Genomic DNA, 19,155 nt, shown 5'->3' on the forward strand with positions numbered 1-19,155 from the left:
GGACGAGTGGAAGACTGCCTTTATTACCCCTACTGGACACTATGAATACCTCGTCATGCCGTATGGATTGGTAAACGCCCCCTCCGTATTCCAGGATTTCATCCATGAAGTGCTCCCGGAGTTTCTCCATCGATTCGTCCTAGTCTACATCGACGACATCCTCATCTACTCCCGGAGCCAGGCCGAACATCGCCAACACGTTGCGGAGGTCCTCAACCGTCTACGTCAGTTCCATCTATTCCTCAAGGCCGAAAACTGTTCTTTCCACCAAACTTCAGTTTCCTTCCTGGGATACCACATCGATCACAGTGGCATCCGGATGGACGAGAGGAAGGTGGAATCCATCACCACCTGGCCAGAACCCACCACTATAAAAGAACTCCAGCGCTTCCTAGGTTTCTCCAATTTCTATCGACGATTCATCAAAGGTTACAGCTCCATCACTCATCCACTCACCAGTATGTTACGCAACAAACCCAAGTCTCTGTCCTGGACCCCGGCAGCCACCAACGCCTTCTGCCACCTCAAGAAAGCCTTCACCACCGCTCCCCTCCTAGTCCATCCAGGCCCGGAAAAGCCCTTTGTCGTGGAGGTGGACGCCTCCACAACCGGAGTGTCGCAGCAGCAGGGGACGCCAAGTAGACTCCATCCATGCGCCTTCTTCTCCCGCAAGCTCAGCCCGGCGGTGGTCAACTACTCCATCGGTGACAGGGAACTTCTCGCAGTCAAGCTTGCCTTAGAGGAATGGAGGCATTGGTTGGAGGGAGCCAAACATGCGTTCCTGGTGCTAACAGATCATAAAAACCTTGAATATCTTCGATCAGCCAAGAGATTAAACCCCAGACAAGCCCGGTGGGCCATGTTCTTCTCCCGTTTCAACTACACCATCTCCTACCGTCCTGGTACCAAGAATCTTAAGGCTGATGCTCTATCCCGTCTTCATGCCCCTGACGAACAGATCGAAGAACCAGAACCCATTATTCCAAGCTCCCTCATAGTAAGTCCTATTACCTGGTCCGAAGAAACCATTCCCTCCTCCAATGCCTCCACGAACTCTCTGCCGGGTTGTCCACCTGGCTTGCTATACCTCACTCGGACACGACGCACTCCCACCATTCACTCGGCTCACACGTCACTCGGTACTGGTCACCTGGGGGTCAATGAAACCCTCTCGTTGCTAAAAGAACGCTTCTGGTGGCCAGGGATGGCAAAGGATGTCAGAAGGTACGTGCAGGGCTGTAGGGAGTGTGCCATTTCCAAATCTCCACGTCATCTTCCAGCTGGTAAGCTCCTTCCTCTGCCCGTTCCAGAACGCCCATGGTCACACCTAGGAGTAGATTTCATCACTGACCTGCCGGTCTCAGACGGTAATACCACCATCCTAGTGGTAGTAGATCGCTTCTCCAAATCATGTCGTCTGATCCCACTCCCAGGTCTGCCTACTGCCATGGAAACAGCCGAAACACTCTTCAATCAAGTTTTTAGATACTTCGGAGTACCTGAAGACATAGTATCCGATCGAGGTCCCCAGTTCATTTCCAGAGTATGGAGATCGTGCTTCTCACTCCTAGGTGTGGCCGTTAGCCTGACGTCGGGGTATCATCCACAGTCAAACGGGCAGACGGAAAGGAAGGTTCAGGAAATTGGTCGCTTCCTACGTACCTTCTGTCATGACCACCAGGACTCTTGGAACCAGTTCCTAGGTTGGGCCGAGTACGCCCAAAACTCCCTGAAGCAGTCAACTACAGGACTCACCCCATTCCAATGCGTACTCGGTTTCCAACCTCCACTGTTCCCCTGGGATGGGGAACCCTCCGACGTTCCTGCTGTGGACTACTGGTTCCGAGAGAGCGAGAGGGTCTGGGACTCAGCTCACCATCAGCTGCAACGGGCCCTGCGCAGACGCAGGATGGTCGCGGATCTTTGGCGTTCTGACACCCCCGTCTTTCAGCCTGGTCAACTGGTGTGGCTTTCTACCCGAGACATCAGAATGCGTCTGCCTTGCAAAAAGCTGAGTCCCAGGTTCATTGGCCCGTTCCCCATCACCAAGCAGGTCAACCCGGTCACATATCAACTCCGTCTTCCACAAGGGTATCGTATACATCCCACTTTCCATGTGTCACTACTCAAAGCTCACCATCCCTCTGTTTCCCCCACAGGACCTGACGTAGTTCCCGCCGAACCCCCCCTTCCACTCATCCTGGAGGACGGTACGGCCTACAAGGTCAATGAGATCTGAGGTCGTGGTGGTCAGCTGGAATATCTTGTGGATTGGGAAGGATATGGTCCCGAGGAACGCTCCTGGGTCCCAAGGAACGACATTTTAGATCCCATGTTACTCCAGACATTCCACGACAGTCATCCTGAGAAGCCAGCTCCGCGGGTTAGAGGACGACCACCACGGCGTCGGGGTTCTCTGCCCTCTGGAGCGGGCCGTGGAGGGGGGGGTACTGTCACAGACACGTCAGGTTCCACCCTCCACCAATCACAGCGCACTCCATCCCCAGAGTTCTGATCACTATCACCTGCACCTCATCATGGCACTCATCACCAGCACTACAAGAAGCACACGCACACAGCACTCCACGTCCGGTCTCGTTCGCATATACTGCTACCTATGCTTACCTCAAGGACTCTACCAGCGATACTACCTGTCTCCAGCATGTATCCCTCCTTCCGTGTTTCCTGTCTGCTGTGTGGGTGTGTTCCTGTCCGTCCCTCTGTCCTCCAGCGATCTCCAGTCTCCAGCGATCTCCAGTCTCCAGAAACCTCCAGGCTCCAGCGTCATTCCACCTTCGATACTAAAGACAGTAACTCTCTCTCTCATATCACCTTCCTATCTACCATCAACCGGTTTACTCACCTGCTCCACTTCCCATGCTCTACTGTGGTCAATAAACTACCATTCCTGGTAACATATGTGTCTGCCTCCTGTCTACTTGTAACAGCACTGTTCAATAGTGGCAACGATATGCGTCCGTTCATTCACTCTTGTCAAAGACGCTGACGTCAGACGCACGTCCGTTTACAAACCAATCAATGTCCAGATGCAGCCCACACTGATGATGATGAGTGGACGCAAGTACGTCATGTAAAGTTCTTTAGTGCGCTCGCATAATTGCAATGTGAAACCAAAACAAAACTAACCGAATGTATAAAAAGTATCAAAACATGAACTTCGGTTCGGACATTGGTGCGGACTTTCAGGTGTGAAAACGCCCTAAGACTTATAAAATGATGTTGTTGTTGTTTCTTCAGGGCACAGTGGTAACTAGGGATGGGCATTTGATTACATTTTCTTAGTCGATCGGGAGAATTAACGATCGCCTATCGATTAATCAGCAATGAATACAAAAATCCAGCGTGTTTTTCCTCGATGAGACCTTTATTACGAGATCAACTTGTGGCCGACAGTTAAACTGCGTTCAGTGAGGCAAACCCAACATGTCTGCGGTTCTCTAAAGCAGCAGAACCTGCAGCAGCGAGCCGGCGGTCTTACACAGAGACCGCATTTGCTCCAAAATAATAATAATAACAAAGAATAACTTAAACAAAAAACATAATAATGCTTAGATCTGACAGGTTTTGTCAAAATGTAACTCAAAACTATCCGAGCCAGAAGAAAGGGCCAGATAATAGCCTTCCTAACAATTAGGCTAACTTAACAAATTGGGCTACTTAAAGCCTTGTGAAAAATAACTAACTTTAGTAACTCGAACACAACTTCTGCACCAGGCGACTGATTATTGCTGAGAAATATAAGTATGTTGACCTGATCTGAATCAAAATGGCCCACGCCACACTTCGCCGGGACCTCTTCATGATTATTCTTCTGAAATCTAAACGGAAGATCACAGAAAACCGAGTGTGGTGTTTAATTAACGTGATCTACGAAATTCTTAACGATCAATTATCGATCGTCGATTAATCAAGCCCATCCCTGGCAGTAACGGGTAATATAATAAATAAAATGTGATAACACTATTATATTTTAAAATAATAAAATAGTATTAAACAAAAATACTGTATGTAAATTAACTCATGAACTAATACTTCAGACGTGAGTTTGTCCCGCAGGATATACAGTGATGTATAGAAGTTAGGATGGGTGTTTCTACTGCACACGGCCCACACGAATAATTGACTTAATACAAAATATGTTTCTGTATGTGCATAACTGTACAGGAAATGTTAAGCATGAACCTTCAACCAGCCAATGGCGGGTACTTTTTCAAAGTGGCGGGTGACTTTGCCTTGTATACCAGCCACAGTGGCGGGTGGGTTGAATTGAAAAACATATTTTTATTGGTTACTACTTAAAACATTACTTGTAACGGATTGGATAGCTTTTGTCAAAGAATGCTGTTGCTAGTAACAATAATGCACTTTTGTTGAGTAACTCATTTGATTGGTTTTCAGCGCTGAGCTGATACAGACTAAAGGAAAATTATCGGTTAAAAAAATGTGGCAACATATCCCCGGTATTAAGAGGGACTTTTCATACGCCTAATCAATATGAAATTAAAATAATAATATTATAGGCTAACATTTAAACAGCCTAACTATGAAACTAAATAGGCTATGGTTTATTTAACCCTCTGTCTGACGAAGGTGCCGGCACGTTCTGATGGATTTTTTCCTTTATGACAGTGGAATATTACAGATAAGTGCAAGACATAATTATAAACTGTCTACTTTTATTTGTGTACACTCACAATAACAACAAAGGCCGTGGACTGAGGGGACCGATTATTTTGCACTCCACTCCAAACGCTGTCTTCATTTAAAAAATGTATTTTGTTTATTAAACGCAAAGTTTTTAATTTGAAAAGCATTTCTAAATACAGTTCATATTTCCAACAAACTAAATTCCAAGCCAAAATAACGAAATGGTAAAAAAAACACCAGTTACCATCATGCAGATTCAAACATTTTGCTCTTTTAATTTGAATTAATGCTTGAATAACACGCCTATATCTCCTTCCATTAGTAATAATGTCTGGTGCGGTGGCTGGGATATACAAACCAACAGACGTGGCATCATTTTTGGAATGACTTATCACAAGAGGAAAAAAAATAAGTTTTAGTCACATAACATCGGTTAATGGAAACACCGTCATTTCGCAATAGTTTATTGACATTTAGAAAATATAAAGTTTTGCGCAAATCTGTAGGCTAATGTAAACGCGGCTACTGTCGAACCTACGCATCGTCAGAAAATACCAACAATTTGTTCGTTAGAGGAACAACTAACCTTAAATTAGAGGCAATAAAAGACCACGAGTCATCCAAGTCTCAAATCAAGTGCACTGCCATACAGCCAGTGTTGGGCAGTGGCGAGATACAAGTTGCGACACTAGCGCTTAACTACATTTTTCAGTAGCTCAGTTACTTTTAAAACGGTGTAAGCTCACGGTAAAACAACGTTCGCTCAAATCCCGCTCAGACATGACATTTATCTGTACTGTAGCCTACTATAGGCTACCTGTTGTAGCCATTAAACAATGTATATTGTTTCATATTTATGTTTAAATATTATAATGCTATTTTTAAATGTCATCTAGGCTATATTGATAATTAAAAGTGCAAAAATGCGTAATATATGTCAAAGACATAGGGTCAGAAATGATTTTGACCACTTAAGTTTTGTTTTGTAGAAAGCCTTTCTTTAAAGTGAATTTCGATTTGTATAAATTGTATCGTAATTTTAATCGATATTTCATCTACCAATTGCCCGGATTTGTTAAATAAGAAGCAAATAGACTATAGCAGACAATAATCATGACATGAAGGTGCAGGAGCGATCACTTGCGTTGCACATGAACTGGAGCGCGTCTCATAAATAATCCAAAACTCAGCGTATAGACTACTTCTCACAGACATGAGAAATGTGTGTATAGAAAGCTTGAAATGTCATCTTTTAAACGATTACGAAACAATTTGAAACTAAAAGAAAGCAAAGCGCACTGTTCACGTGAGCACCTCATGACTGGCGGTTCTGTTGAGATGCTGCGAGCTCCATCACTGCCCGTGCTGTGAGTTTAACCTGCATCTTTAGACTAATCCTGACTCCTGAGGATTTCATTTACTGTAAGCTGCATACATTTTGTTCTTGCTCTGATGTTAAATTTGTAGCCATTTTGCACTTTGATAGCCAGCTATAGAGATATAAGCTATATTTAAGTACTGTGTGTGTGATAGTTTACAAAATCAAATGATTCTGACAGTTTTTGCCATTGAAATGACTTGGAAAAAAAGTGTCCCAATCAACCTGAATTCACCCCATACTATGCTAAGATCTAATTATGACAATTTATTTTTAATGAGGGATATTTTAAAATATACTAAGGTGTACAATGTTGATTTTGGTATTGTTTCCTTAGACCAAGAGAAGGCCTTTGATTGTGTAGATCACTAATACTTGTACCATGTTCTTAAGTGTTATGAGAGATTGCTGTCTGTGCATTAGTTCCGCCCACTACTGGAAAAAACTGCATATCTTCTGCTTGTTCTTAAAAGCTGAATAATTCCAAATGAACTCCGTTATTTTAACTGGAAAATACAACAAAGAATATTGTTAACATGTAGCGTGTCGATTTTGCGTGGTATGTAAGACTCTCGCTCTCTCTCTCTCGAGCGCGTGTGTGTGAGAAACGTGCTCAGCAAAGCAACTGAGTTCTTCACACTAGAGTATACGTTATGTCAGATGAGCTGATTTGAAATCGTATAGATCGCTTGACAAGAGCGAAACTCTCAAGCGCTCATTCAGAGTGTCCAGCGAGTAAAAATATATTTATGCTAAACTTATTCTTAGCATCACACACACACTGGCGAGTAAAATCTGAGAATTTATTAGCCAATGGCTAATGATAGATATTATTTAATCGCCCAGAGTGACGATTTACTCACATATGCAAGTGTTTTACTCGCATTGTAGAGGGTTGATCACACACACGTATGCATGCACGCACACACACACACACACACACACACACACACACACACACACACACACACACACACACACACACACACACACACACACACACACACACACACACACACACACACACACACACACACACACACATACATTTTTTAAAACAACACACTCACAACACATTCTCTCTCTCTCTCTCTCTCTCTCTCTCTCACACACACACACACACACACACCACACTTTTTGTTGGCCACATCCAGAAAAATGAATGGATCTCTATGGGGCCTCTGCTGGAGAGATATGGTAATTACACTTTCTTTCTAAAACTATATAATCTGTAAAAAAACATCTAACCAGCAGATGGCAGATCAATATCCAGAGACAACTCATATTTAATTTAGATCATCATTAAGGTGTTTTTTTTCTTTCATAAAAATGTAATATTTCATATGCAAGCTAATGGTGTAGGTAAAAAATACTTTGTATCTCCCAAAACACAGCATTATTGTATGTATTAGAAATAAATGTATAAATGTTTATTAGATTTCAGTGAGTTATGGAAGTACACTACAACATAGTAGAACTTATTCACTTATAAACTCTTCCTGCTTAACATACTTGAGTTTGTCCAGCCTGCAGTGGTTGAGAGTATCAACTGAGTCTCCTGGGTGATTGTAGCTCAGATCCAGCTCTCTCAGGTGTGATGGGTTTGACCTCAGAGCTGAAGACATATAACGACAGCCTTCCTCTGTCACCATACAGCCCGACAACCTACAAACACACACAGCAAGTCCACATCACATTAATTTGGCAGTCAGACTTCACTAACAGTCATATGGGTAGTAGCTGTTATTTTCTGTAGGTTTAGTCACAAAAGTAACAAAAGAGAAGTCAACAGAAACATTTATACTCCAGTAAAGTAGAAATATACTTAAGAACAGGAACAAACTATTTCTACATTGTCACTAGACACCAGGGGTCGAAACTTGAAGAGCCATTTTTAATTGATCTCACTGTCATTTCATAAAATATATTTTTGTGGTCAATTATCATTATCAGGAACAAACAAATATTCATCTAAAAACATTGGACATTATATCTTGCATTTAAATGAAAAGTAAATAAGGCATTTGATCCCACACAGACAACAGTGGTGCAATAATATTAAAATTGAATATTCAGATAGTATATACTCATTGTATCTCTGTGCTTTGACGATTTTGTTTTTATAAAATAAAAAAAACTAATTACTTCTGTGGTAGAAAACGTTGTGGCACCAAGATTTGGTGGGTTTGGCTAAACAAGGGTTTGTTATAGCCCCAGGGCCTTACGTGTTCTTAATTTGGGACTTAATCATTTTTATATTTCCCAATTTTATGTTTGAATTTACATTGTGAAAAACAAGGTTGTGTTGCATATTATTTTAACATAGTATCATCATCATATCAGTGTAGATGTAGATGGACCAAAATAAAACCATTAAAGGGTGGTAAAACACGATTTCACTTTTCTAACTTTAGCTAGCGTGTAATGTTGCTGCTTGAGCATAAACAACATCTGCAAAGTTACAACGTTCAAAGTTTAAAGCAAAGGGAGATATTTGCTTTTAAAGAAATCAATTCTCTAAGAACTACAGCAAACGGCCAGTAGGGACTACAGACATTCCTCCAGGGTCTCTGACATCACCAACCCCAATATTTACATAAACCCCTCCTCTGAGAATATTAAATAAGGGGGGGGGGGGTGATTTTTTATTGCTGTGGGGAAGCGTTGTTGTTGTGGTATAGTTAGTAGGCTGGAGTGTTGTTGCCGCAATGCCGACGAAACGCTGTTATTTTCATCCGGATTGCAGGTCCACTTTGTTCAGCCTTCCTAGGGACGGGGGTGTGTTGCAGAGCGTTTAACATACACCATGTTATATGCATGTGTGTATGAGACAGAGGGGAACAGGTCGCGTTTGCAACAGATACACTCACCTAAAGGATTATTAGGAACACCATACTAATACTGTGTTTGACCCCCTTTTGCCTTCAGAACTGCCTTAATTCTACGTGGCATTGATTCAACAAGGTGCTGAAAGCATTCTTTAGAAATGTTGGCCCATATTGATAGGATAGCATCTTGCAGTTGATGGAGATTTGTGGGATGCATATAGGGCATGAAGTTCCCGTTCCACCACATCCCAAAGATGCTCTATTGGGTTGAGATCTGGTGACTGTGGGGGCCATTTTAGTTCAGTGAACTCATTGTCATGTTCAAGAAACCAATTTGAAATGATTCGAGCTTTGTGACATGGTGCATTATCCTGCTTGAAGTAGCCATCAGAGGATGGGTACATGGTGGTCATAAAGGTATGGACATGGTCAGAAACAATCCTCAGGTAGGCCGTGGCATTTAAACGATGCCCAATTGGCACTAAGGTGCCTAAAGTGTGCCAAGAAAACATCCCCCACACCACTACATCACCACCAGCCTGCACAGTGGTAACAAGGCATGATTGATCCATGTTCTCATTCTGTTTACGCCAAATTCTGACTCTACCATCTGAATGTCTCAACAGAAATCGAGACTCATCAGACCAGGCAACATTTTTCCAGTATTCAACTGTCCAATTTTGGTGAGCTAGTGCAAATTGTAGCCTCTTTTTCCTATTTGTAGTGGAGATGAGTGGTACCCGGTGGGGTCTTCTGCTGTTGTAGCCCATCTGCCTCAAGGTTGTGCGTGTTGTGGCTTCACAAATGTTTTGCTGCATACCTCGGTTATAACGAGTGGTTATTTCAGTCAAAGTTGCTCTTCTATCAGCTTTAATCAGTCGGCCCATTCTCCTCTGACCTCTAGCATCAACAAGGCATTTTCGCCCACAGGACTGCCGCATACTGGATGTTTTTCCCTTTTCACACCATTCTTTGTAAACCCTAGAAATGGTTGTGCTCGAAAATCCCAGTAACTGAGCAGATTGTGAAATACTCAGACCGGCCTGTCTGGCACCAACAACCATGCCATGCTCAAAATTGCTTAAATAACCTTTCTTTCCCATTCTGACATTCAGTTTGGAGTTCAGGAGATTGTCTTGACCAGGACCACACCCATAAATGCATTGAAGCAACTGCCATGTGATTGGTTGATTAGATAATTGCATTAATGAGAAATTGAACAGGTGTTCCTATTCTGCCCTAGATGCGTGTTCCATCTACGCAACACTGACAGATAGCTAACAGGAGTCAGAAAAAGGGGCAGACGCAGAAGTAAAGTTGAGATTTTTACTGTAATGTTCTTTCCTCTTCTTTCTCTTTTTTGTAAAACTGAAACATGAAAAGACCACAGATGTCTTATTACAAAATGTTCTTAAAATAAACACAAATGAATTTCCATTGTTTACAATATTCTCTTAACATGTATATCAAAGGCTACATACAGCTCTGCATACTGTTATTGCTGTTAACAAATTAGCATCACTGTAGAATAGTTCGTTTTTAAACTCAAACTTAAGAATTACAAATATATATATATGCACATACATTGTATAATACTGAAAAAGGGTAATAACTTACAGGCAAAGCCTTTCCAAGGCACAAAACGTAAAATAAACAGAGAGAAGCGATCTCTTGTCCAACCGCATGGAAAGAATCTTGAACACTGCGGTTATTTCCTAGTTAACCTCTAACCTAAGAGCCACATGACCTAAACCAACCACTAAGAAAACAGCTCAATGTCCTTTTGCTGTTACACCAAACCGCCACAAGATGGTGCCAAGATATAATAAATGAATGTGCCATGACACTCCCCGCCTGGTATTGGGTGGATACCACTATAACCAATTGAGATAAAGGAATGATCACACAAGTAGACCCCTCAAAGTATCAGTCCTCTGTTTGCATGAGAAGGACCGTTTCCGTTATAGGTCTGAGGAATGTCTTGATTGTCCCATTCCTTGCAACTCTTAGTTCAACTGTTCTCACTTTTCCATCACTGCTGGCGAAAATCTTAGTCACAAGAGCCATAGGCCATTCGTTGCGCTTGGCTTGAGCATCCTTGAGAAGGACCACATCGCCCTCTCTTAGATTTCGTCGTTCCTTTTGCCATTTACTTCGACTTTGAAGTGTTGCGAGGTATTCTCGCCTCCATCTACTCCAGAAAGCATTGGCAAGATGCTGCACCCTTCTCCATTGCTGTCTGTGGAGGTCGGTCTCCTTGAAATCGCCTGGAGGTGAGACGAGTGCATGACTCTTTTGAGTTAGAAGCATGGCTGGCGTCAACAAGAAAGGTGAGTCTGGGTCTGTTGATATAGGAACAAGAGGTCTTGAATTGACAATTCCTGTAACCTCTGCCATCAGAGTAGATAACACTTCATGTGTCAAGCAAGAAGGACTGATCTGTTGGAGCATGGAATCCAGTATGCGCCTGGAGACCCCTATCATCCGCTCCCAGGCTCCTCCCATGTGGGATGCGTGAGGTGGATTGAAGACCCAGGAACAACCTTCACCACTCAGGTACCTCTTCACACTAGGCTTTTGAGAATCTGTTAACACAATTTCCAGCTCCTTACAGGCTCCTACAAAATTAGTCCCACAGTCAGAACGAATTTGTTTAGCAGGTCCTCGCAGAGCAAAAAACCTTCTCAAGGCATTTATGAAGGTAGATGAATCCATGCAGTCAATCAGCTCAACGTGTATGGCACGAGTGCTCATACAGGTGAAAAGAACAGCCCATCTCTTACTTTGAGCTTGTCCTCCTCGTGTACGCCTTGCGACGACTGTCCAAGGTCCAAAAACATCCAGACCAACATACGTGAAGGGGGGTTCCATGCTTAAGCGATCGATGGGTAAGTCTGCCATCTTCTGCTCAGTTACCTTTCCACGAAGCTTGTTGCACATGATGCACCTGTGTAGAGTGCTGTTTATAAGCTTCCTAACACCAATAATCCAGTACCCTGCATTGCGGATAGAAGATTCAGTAAACACACGTCCCTGATGCTTGACTCGTTCATGGTAATGCTTCACAAGCAGTTTTGCAGCATGACTGCGTCCTGGGACGATCAAAGGAAACTTCTCTTCGAGATCCAGAGTTGCATTCTTAAGCCGACCTCCTATCCTGAGAAGTCCTCTACTATCTACGTAAGGATCCAGTTTTTTCAGAGCGCTGTGCCTAGGGATGTCGTTACTTTCAGCAATGCAGGTAAGCTCTTCTTGGTAGGCTTCCCTCTGAACGCTTCTGATTACAACTTCCTCTGCTTGCGACAACTCTTTCGCTGTACGAGGCTTAGCACAATAGTGCCACGATCTACAGGATCTTTCTCTGTCATCAGACGACTTGTAAGTCTGAGCGACATGTATGAGAGAAGCTATGGCTCCGATTAATGACCTCCAAGAAGAGAATCGATCGAATCTTTGACATTTGAGATAAGAATCGTCAGTGGATAGAGTAGTAGCGAGAGGACGAACCTCTGTGTCCAACTCTGGCCCAATGAGGTCGAATTCCTTTTCCTCCACAGATGGATTCTGATCCACTTGCGACAGGAAGGCAGGTCCTGTAAGCCAGGTGGTGGTGCTCAACAGGGCTACTGGAACGGAGCGGGTGCCGTGGTCTGCAGGGTTATGCTTCGTAGAGACATAGTGCCATTGTGTTGGGCTTGACACTTTGCGGATACGCTGCACTCTGTTGGCTACATATACGTAGAAACGCCTTGTCTGGTTAAAAATGTATCCCAGGATAACTCTGCTATCTGTGTAAAATTCCACAGCATCTAGAGTAAAGTCCAGCTCATTCATTATCGTCTCTGCTAACTCTGCAGCTAGAACCGCAGCTCCTAGTTCCAGCCTGGGAATGGTATGAGCAGCTTGCGGAGCCAACTTCGTCTTCCCTAGGACAAACCCGGTATGACATGCTCCTTCACTGTTGATGACACGAAGATATGCCACTGCTGCAATCGCTCTGACAGAAGCATCTGAGAAAATGTGGAGTTCCTTTCTCAGAGCCGTAGAGAGAGTAGTATGAACATATGGTCTGGGAATCTCAAGCTGTTTAAGATCTTGCAGAGATAACCTCCACGCATTCCATACTTCTTCCTTATCTTCAGGGAGAGGAGAGTCCCAGTCAAGAGCCTCACCGGAGAGTTCCCGTAACAGGAATTTCCCTTCAATGATGATAGGGGCAACGAACCCAAGAGGGTCGAAGAGACTGTTGACAGTAGCAAGTATCCCTCTGCGAGTAAAGGGCTTCCTAATGTCTGTTACACGAAAAGTGAATGTGTCCCTCTTCACATCCCAGCTAAGTCCGAGACTACGTTGGATGGGCGTAGGGTCGACTTCCAAGTTCAGATCTTTGAAACCCTTTGCATGATCTTCGGTCGGGAATGCGTCCATTACTTCCTTGCTATTAGAAGCGAACTTGTGCAGTCTCAAATTTGAAGTAGCTAGCATTTCTTTTGTTCGTGTCAACAGGTTGATTGCTTCTGCAGCTGTGGGTGTTGACAAAAGACCGTCATCGACGTAGAATTCTCTCTCTACAAAGTGTTTGGCGTCTGAACCATACTCCTCCATGCCATAAGCCGCTGCGCGTCGGAGGCCATAAATGGCTACAGCAGGAGATGGACTATTTCCGAACACATGCACCCTCATGCGGTATTCGATGATCTTTTCCCTGGTGTTATTGTCCTTGAACCAAAGGAATCGAAGGAAGTCTCTATCTTCCTCTTTCACGATGAAGCTGTGAAACATCTGCTCGATGTCTGCAGTTACAGCTACCAGCTCCCTTCTGAAACGTAGTAAGACTCCCAAGAGGCTGTTATTTAAATCTGGACCAGAGAGAAGAACATCGTTCAAGGAGATGCCCTGTGTTTGTGCGCTGGAGTCGAAGACAACTCTGATCTGACCGGGCTTCTGCGGATGGTACACCCCAAACATAGGTAAATACCAACATTCCTGGCCTTCTCGAAGAGGAGGGGCTGCTTCGGCATGGTCACGATCAAAGATGTTCTGCATGAAGGTAACAAAATGAGACTTCATCTGAGGCTTCTTTTCCAGTGTGCGCAAAAGGGAGTTTAGGCGTGTCAGTACCTGCGCTCTATTATTAGGAAGTCGCTGGCGAGGTGTTCTGAATGGGAGTGGTGCAACCCAACTATTGCTCTCGTCCATGAACATCTCTTTGTGCATGATGTCCAGAAAGCGCCTGTCTTCAATGGACAAACCTACTTTGTTATCATCCTTTGATCTCTCAAAGATGGTATCCCCTATAGCGTAGTCATCAGAGATGAAGGTGTCACACGCTAGAGAGATCTCAGGCAGAGGCTTGGCATCAAACTTCTCCTTGACGCTGAATTTGTTGGGACATGGAGGAAGTAGAGAAGGACGTCCATTATCAAGTACATGGGTGCGGTAAGTACTTAGTTCTGCAGACCTGTGTACAGCTCCTAAGCAAACATCTCCTACTACGACCCATCCTAGGTCTAGTCTTTGTGCATAGGGTGCATTATTAGGCCCATTACGTTGCTCCCGTACTTTATGAACCTGAAGGATGTCACGACCCAAAAGAAGTAGGATTTGGGCTTCTGGATCCAAAGGAGGAATGCTATGAGCGATGTGCTTCAGGTGAGTGTGCCAGTGTGCAGCATCAGGAGTCGGTATCTCGGCCCTGTCATCCAGCATGTTGTTGCATTCGATCAAAGTTGGCAATTTCACCTTCATCTCTCCATCCAAAGACTCTATAGTGAAACCTGTGGCTCTTCTGCCTGCTGTCTTTGTCACTCCTGCACAGGTACGTAGGGTGTATGTTGAGCTCTCTCCTTTGATACGCAGCAAGTCAAAAAACTTGGTTCTAGCAAGTGATCTATTGCTCTGATCATCCAGGATCACATAAAGCTTGATTGCTTCCTCTGGGTGGCCTTCTGGGTAAACCTTAGCCAGGCAAATCTTCGAACAAGACCGTGAACCTTTCCCATAACCACAGACTTCGGTACACTTGGAGGTGACCGGTTGCGGTGTGTCTATCTCTCCCTCCCCGCCATACTCGTGTAAGGTAGAAAGTGGCGGTCCTGGGTGAAGTGCTGCGACATGAGCATCACTGCCACATTCCTTACATTTAATAGCTGCTTTACAGTCCCTGGCCAGATGAGTGGTAGTAGCACAGCACCTGTAGCAAACACCTTTCTCCTTTAGGAATGTCTTGCGCTCATCTAAAGGTTTGCTCCTAAAGCCTCTGCAGCGTTTGAGAGGATGGGGCTTCTTATGAATCGGGCAGGTTTTATCCACATCATCCAACTCACAGTTTGAGCTGCGTGTCTGACTCATAGCACCTGATGACACTTCTGTCTTGTGAGTGTAGACTGGGCTTTTCACTTGTCTCTTGAATGGCTGCTCCGGTTTCAAAACACTTTGGATTCCTGAAGACAGAGCAAAACTTGGATCGTTGCGTGTTCGAGCCTCTTTGCAGATGAAATCACAGAAGAACGAGAATGGAGGAAAAGCAACTTGATGTGAAGTTTTATACTGAGAACCTTGAGCCATCCACTTCTCCTGAAGACTGTATGGTAGCTTATCTACGATGGGGGCCACACCTCGTGCGGTGTCAAGATAAGTAAGTCCGGGTAGATAGCCTTCATGTTTCACTGATTCCACTTCCTGAAGAAGATCTCCGAGTTCCCGAAGCTTTTTCACATCTTTGCCGCTGATCTTTGGAAAGCTATCGATCCTATCAAAGAGAGATTTCTCAATAATCTCTGGAGAGCCATAGCAATCTTCCAAACGCTCCCAAGCCTTTCTTAAGCCTGTGTCAGGATTACCTGTATGCACAGCTCTGATCCTTCGCACATGATGTGAAGATTGTTCTCCTAACCATTTTGATAGAAGGTCTAACTGCTCCACCGCTGACAGGTGCAAACCTTCAATAGCGTTGACAAATGATGACTTCCACGCCCAATAATTCTCAGGACGATCATCAAATTTGAAGAGACCTGAATTAACAAGCTCTCTGCGAGCCAAGTACCTGGCGATCTCACTCACGTTCGTGTCGTTGTTAAACGATGGCTGTGGTGTTGTCTTATATGGCGAAGACGTGAATGGTGGCACTTGGGATTTATGGCAAGGTGTTTGCCCTGACTTCTGAGGCTGCTGTGTCATACTCCCAATAACGGGTTTATTGAAGGAATCCCTGACGTGACAAGCTGTAAAGCGATGCTGTCTTGGGGGTGACTCAGACCTCAACACATGAACAATGGGCTTTAGAGGTGGTTGATATGATTCATCTTCAACAGGAGGAGACAATCCTAGTCGAGACTGGTTCATGACGTAATCACAAGTGCGATCAGAAACTTCCCTCACATCAGAAATCCTTTCTCCGAGCTCACTTTCTGCTGCTGCCTCCAACACTTTCGCCTCAGCGATGGCTGCTGCCACTTCACTCTCATGCTTTAGAACTGATAGCGACGCCTCCATGCGAGCCTCTGTCACTTTCAGTTGAGCCTTTTCAATCAGGATTTCAGATTCTTTTTTAAGGAATTCAGTCTTGGCCCGTGCAGCTTCCAACTTAGCGCAAGCTTTTGCCGCAGCAATGCTAGCCGTTGAGCTTCTCGATCTGTTAGTTGAAGCAGAGGCTATAGATCTGGTTTCTAATGCTTGGCTTCGCTCTGTAGTTTCCTCAGCCTCCGTAGCTTTCTCCGCCATCATGAATTGCTAATGCAGACTAGTAGCGCACAGTGTGATGATGAAAGAGGAGTGGAGTTCGAGTTTGATTTCCTTGAACTGAAGTGCCCGCCGTGCAGCTGCCTTTTTACTATTCTGCCCTAGATGCGTGTTCCATCTACGCAACACTGACAGATAGCTAACAGGAGTCAGAAAAAGGGGCAGACGCAGAAGTAAAGTTGAGATTTTTACTGTAATGTTCTTTCCTCTTCTTTCTCTTTTTTGTAAAACTGAAACATGAAAAGACCACAGATGTCTTATTACAAAATGTTCTTAAAATAAACACAAATGAATTTCCATTGTTTACAATATTCTCTTAACATGTATATCAAAGGCTACATACAGCTCTGCATACTGTTATTGCTGTTAACAAATTAGCATCACTGTAGAATAGTTCGTTTTTAAACTCAAACTTAAGAATTACAAATATATATATATGCACATACATTGTATAATACTGAAAAAGGGTAATAACTTACAGGCAAAGCCTTTCCAAGGCACAAAACGTAAAATAAACAGAGAGAAGCGATCTCTTGTCCAACCGCATGGAAAGAATCTTGAACACTGCGGTTATTTCCTAGTTAACCTCTAACCTAAGAGCCACATGACCTAAACCAACCACTAAGAAAACAGCTCAATGTCCTTTTGCTGTTACACCAAACCGCCACAAGATGGTGCCAAGATATAATAAATGAATGTGCCATGACAGTTCCTAATAATCCTTTAGGTAAGTGTATATGCTGCCCATCATAAATCAAAGCACGAGCCAGACAGAGGTCGGAGGAGAAAACCAGAAAATGACATAATGGACAATATTCGTCTGTATTTGCAATTCATGAGCCGCGGTTCAGCTGCGCAAGACAAACACTGCCAGTGTGTGGATGCACGACGCGCGCGGTGCACATCTCACGGAGGAAAGCTTCCACAATCTTCGCGAGTTCAATGTAGGATTCGCACAACGGCTTGTCCTGAAAGATGGATTTACAAACAGAAGCTGTTTACGGGCCACAACCTTTAAGTCTGATTTATTTTTCATCGATGTGTTTTCCTGTAATAGTTCGTATTGTTATTTGTACGGTGTAGCAAGGAAATACACAGATGACAACGCTGTTCTGCAAACCAGTTTGTTAAATGCTCATTCATACTTGACGTTATCCGACAAACACTTAACGTTAGAAACTTTTTTTAAATCTCAACAGCGAACTTGGCATTAGTGTAAATTATTCTTTGTTAGAGCTTTTATGTATTATTTATCTACATGCTTATTTATCTACAGGTATGCTAAACATGGTTCTGTGTTTGATTTGGCTACTATAGTAAAGCCAATGTTTAGTGTTCGTTTTGGGTTAATAGTTCTTGCGACATATTTGGCTATAATCGTTCTAAAAATACAAAAGTAACAGTGCCATTCAGTAGCGATCACTATAGATCCGCAGTCTTTACTCTTGAGGACTTAACAGGTTCTGCTTGATCATCTTCACTAAAATTGTCTGGGTCCGATTCGGGCTCAAATTGGTATGGTTTTATTGACGCCACTGTTTCTAATACTACCCAAAACACAGTCTACCGGTAAAGGTAAGGGGTGTGACGTTTCCCACAAACGTGCACTAGGCGGTTAGCGAATCACAACACACTAGGCCAGCTAACCAATCTGAGCCCACTGCGTATTTTTGAGGGACTGGCTTCATACAACCCGGAAACCATCAGACCGTTTTTACAAGGAGGGACAGAGCAGTGTAGAATAAAGGTCAACTATATGAAAAATAATGCAATTTTTTTCAAACGAAGCATGAACACATTTTACAGTGCACCCCACAAACACAATCAAGCCTTCAAAAGAATGTGTTTCACAACCCCTTTAAAAAATAAAGTAAATAAGTTTTGTGATACTTGGTGCCACAGTGACACCAAAAAGTTGTCCCAAAAAGTATTGCTATACCACGATACTCAATATGTTGTCCCACTGTGAGTAATTTTTCCCTGTTGCACCTACACAAAATTTGAGGGTTCCCCCACCTGCCAAATCCCACTTTAACCACTGTATATATATATATATATATATATATATATATATATATATATATATATATATATATACTGTATATTAGGGGTGTAACGGTACACGTATTCGTATTGAACCGTTTCGGTACAGGGCTTTCGGTTCGGTGCACCAAACGGCTCTGAATGCAATCTTTAACAGTTAACAGTCGACTTGTTTTAAGTGCGGAACACACATCAATCCGAGTTCCCACACAAACATATTAAGTATTCAGTCCATTTTACCATGAAATTCAATGCCGTTTGATGCTCTTTAATGTGACGTACTGTATAGACGCATTAGTTCAACTTCAAGCGGCAGCGCGCGAGTGAACGCGATCATCTCTTCCTAAAGAATAAACATAAAATAACATCTCTTAAGGTATGTTGATGATACATTACAACTTACTGAAATGTATCATATGTCGTGTATTCGCTCAATCTGTGTTTCAACCGCGGAAAGACAATAAAACAGCTTGTAAACAATGTCACGTAGCATCACAT

General features: G+C 43.5%; 1 protein-coding gene across 1 annotated transcript in view; it reads right to left on the minus strand.

Moving 5' to 3' along the window:
• Positions 1 to 19,155, minus strand: part of LOC307126582 (NACHT, LRR and PYD domains-containing protein 3-like) — an 81,930-nt gene that overhangs the window by 20,854 nt on the left and 41,921 nt on the right. The window contains exon 8 of the mRNA XM_079817178.1: positions 7,559 to 7,711. Coding sequence (XP_079673304.1) covers positions 7,559 to 7,711 — 153 coding nt within the window. The remainder of the gene's footprint in view (positions 1 to 7,558; positions 7,712 to 19,155) is intronic.

The sequence above is a fragment of the Gobio gobio genome, assembly GCF_949357685.1.
Source record: "Gobio gobio genome assembly, chromosome: 5".
Lineage (NCBI taxonomy): Eukaryota > Metazoa > Chordata > Actinopteri > Cypriniformes > Gobionidae > Gobio > Gobio gobio.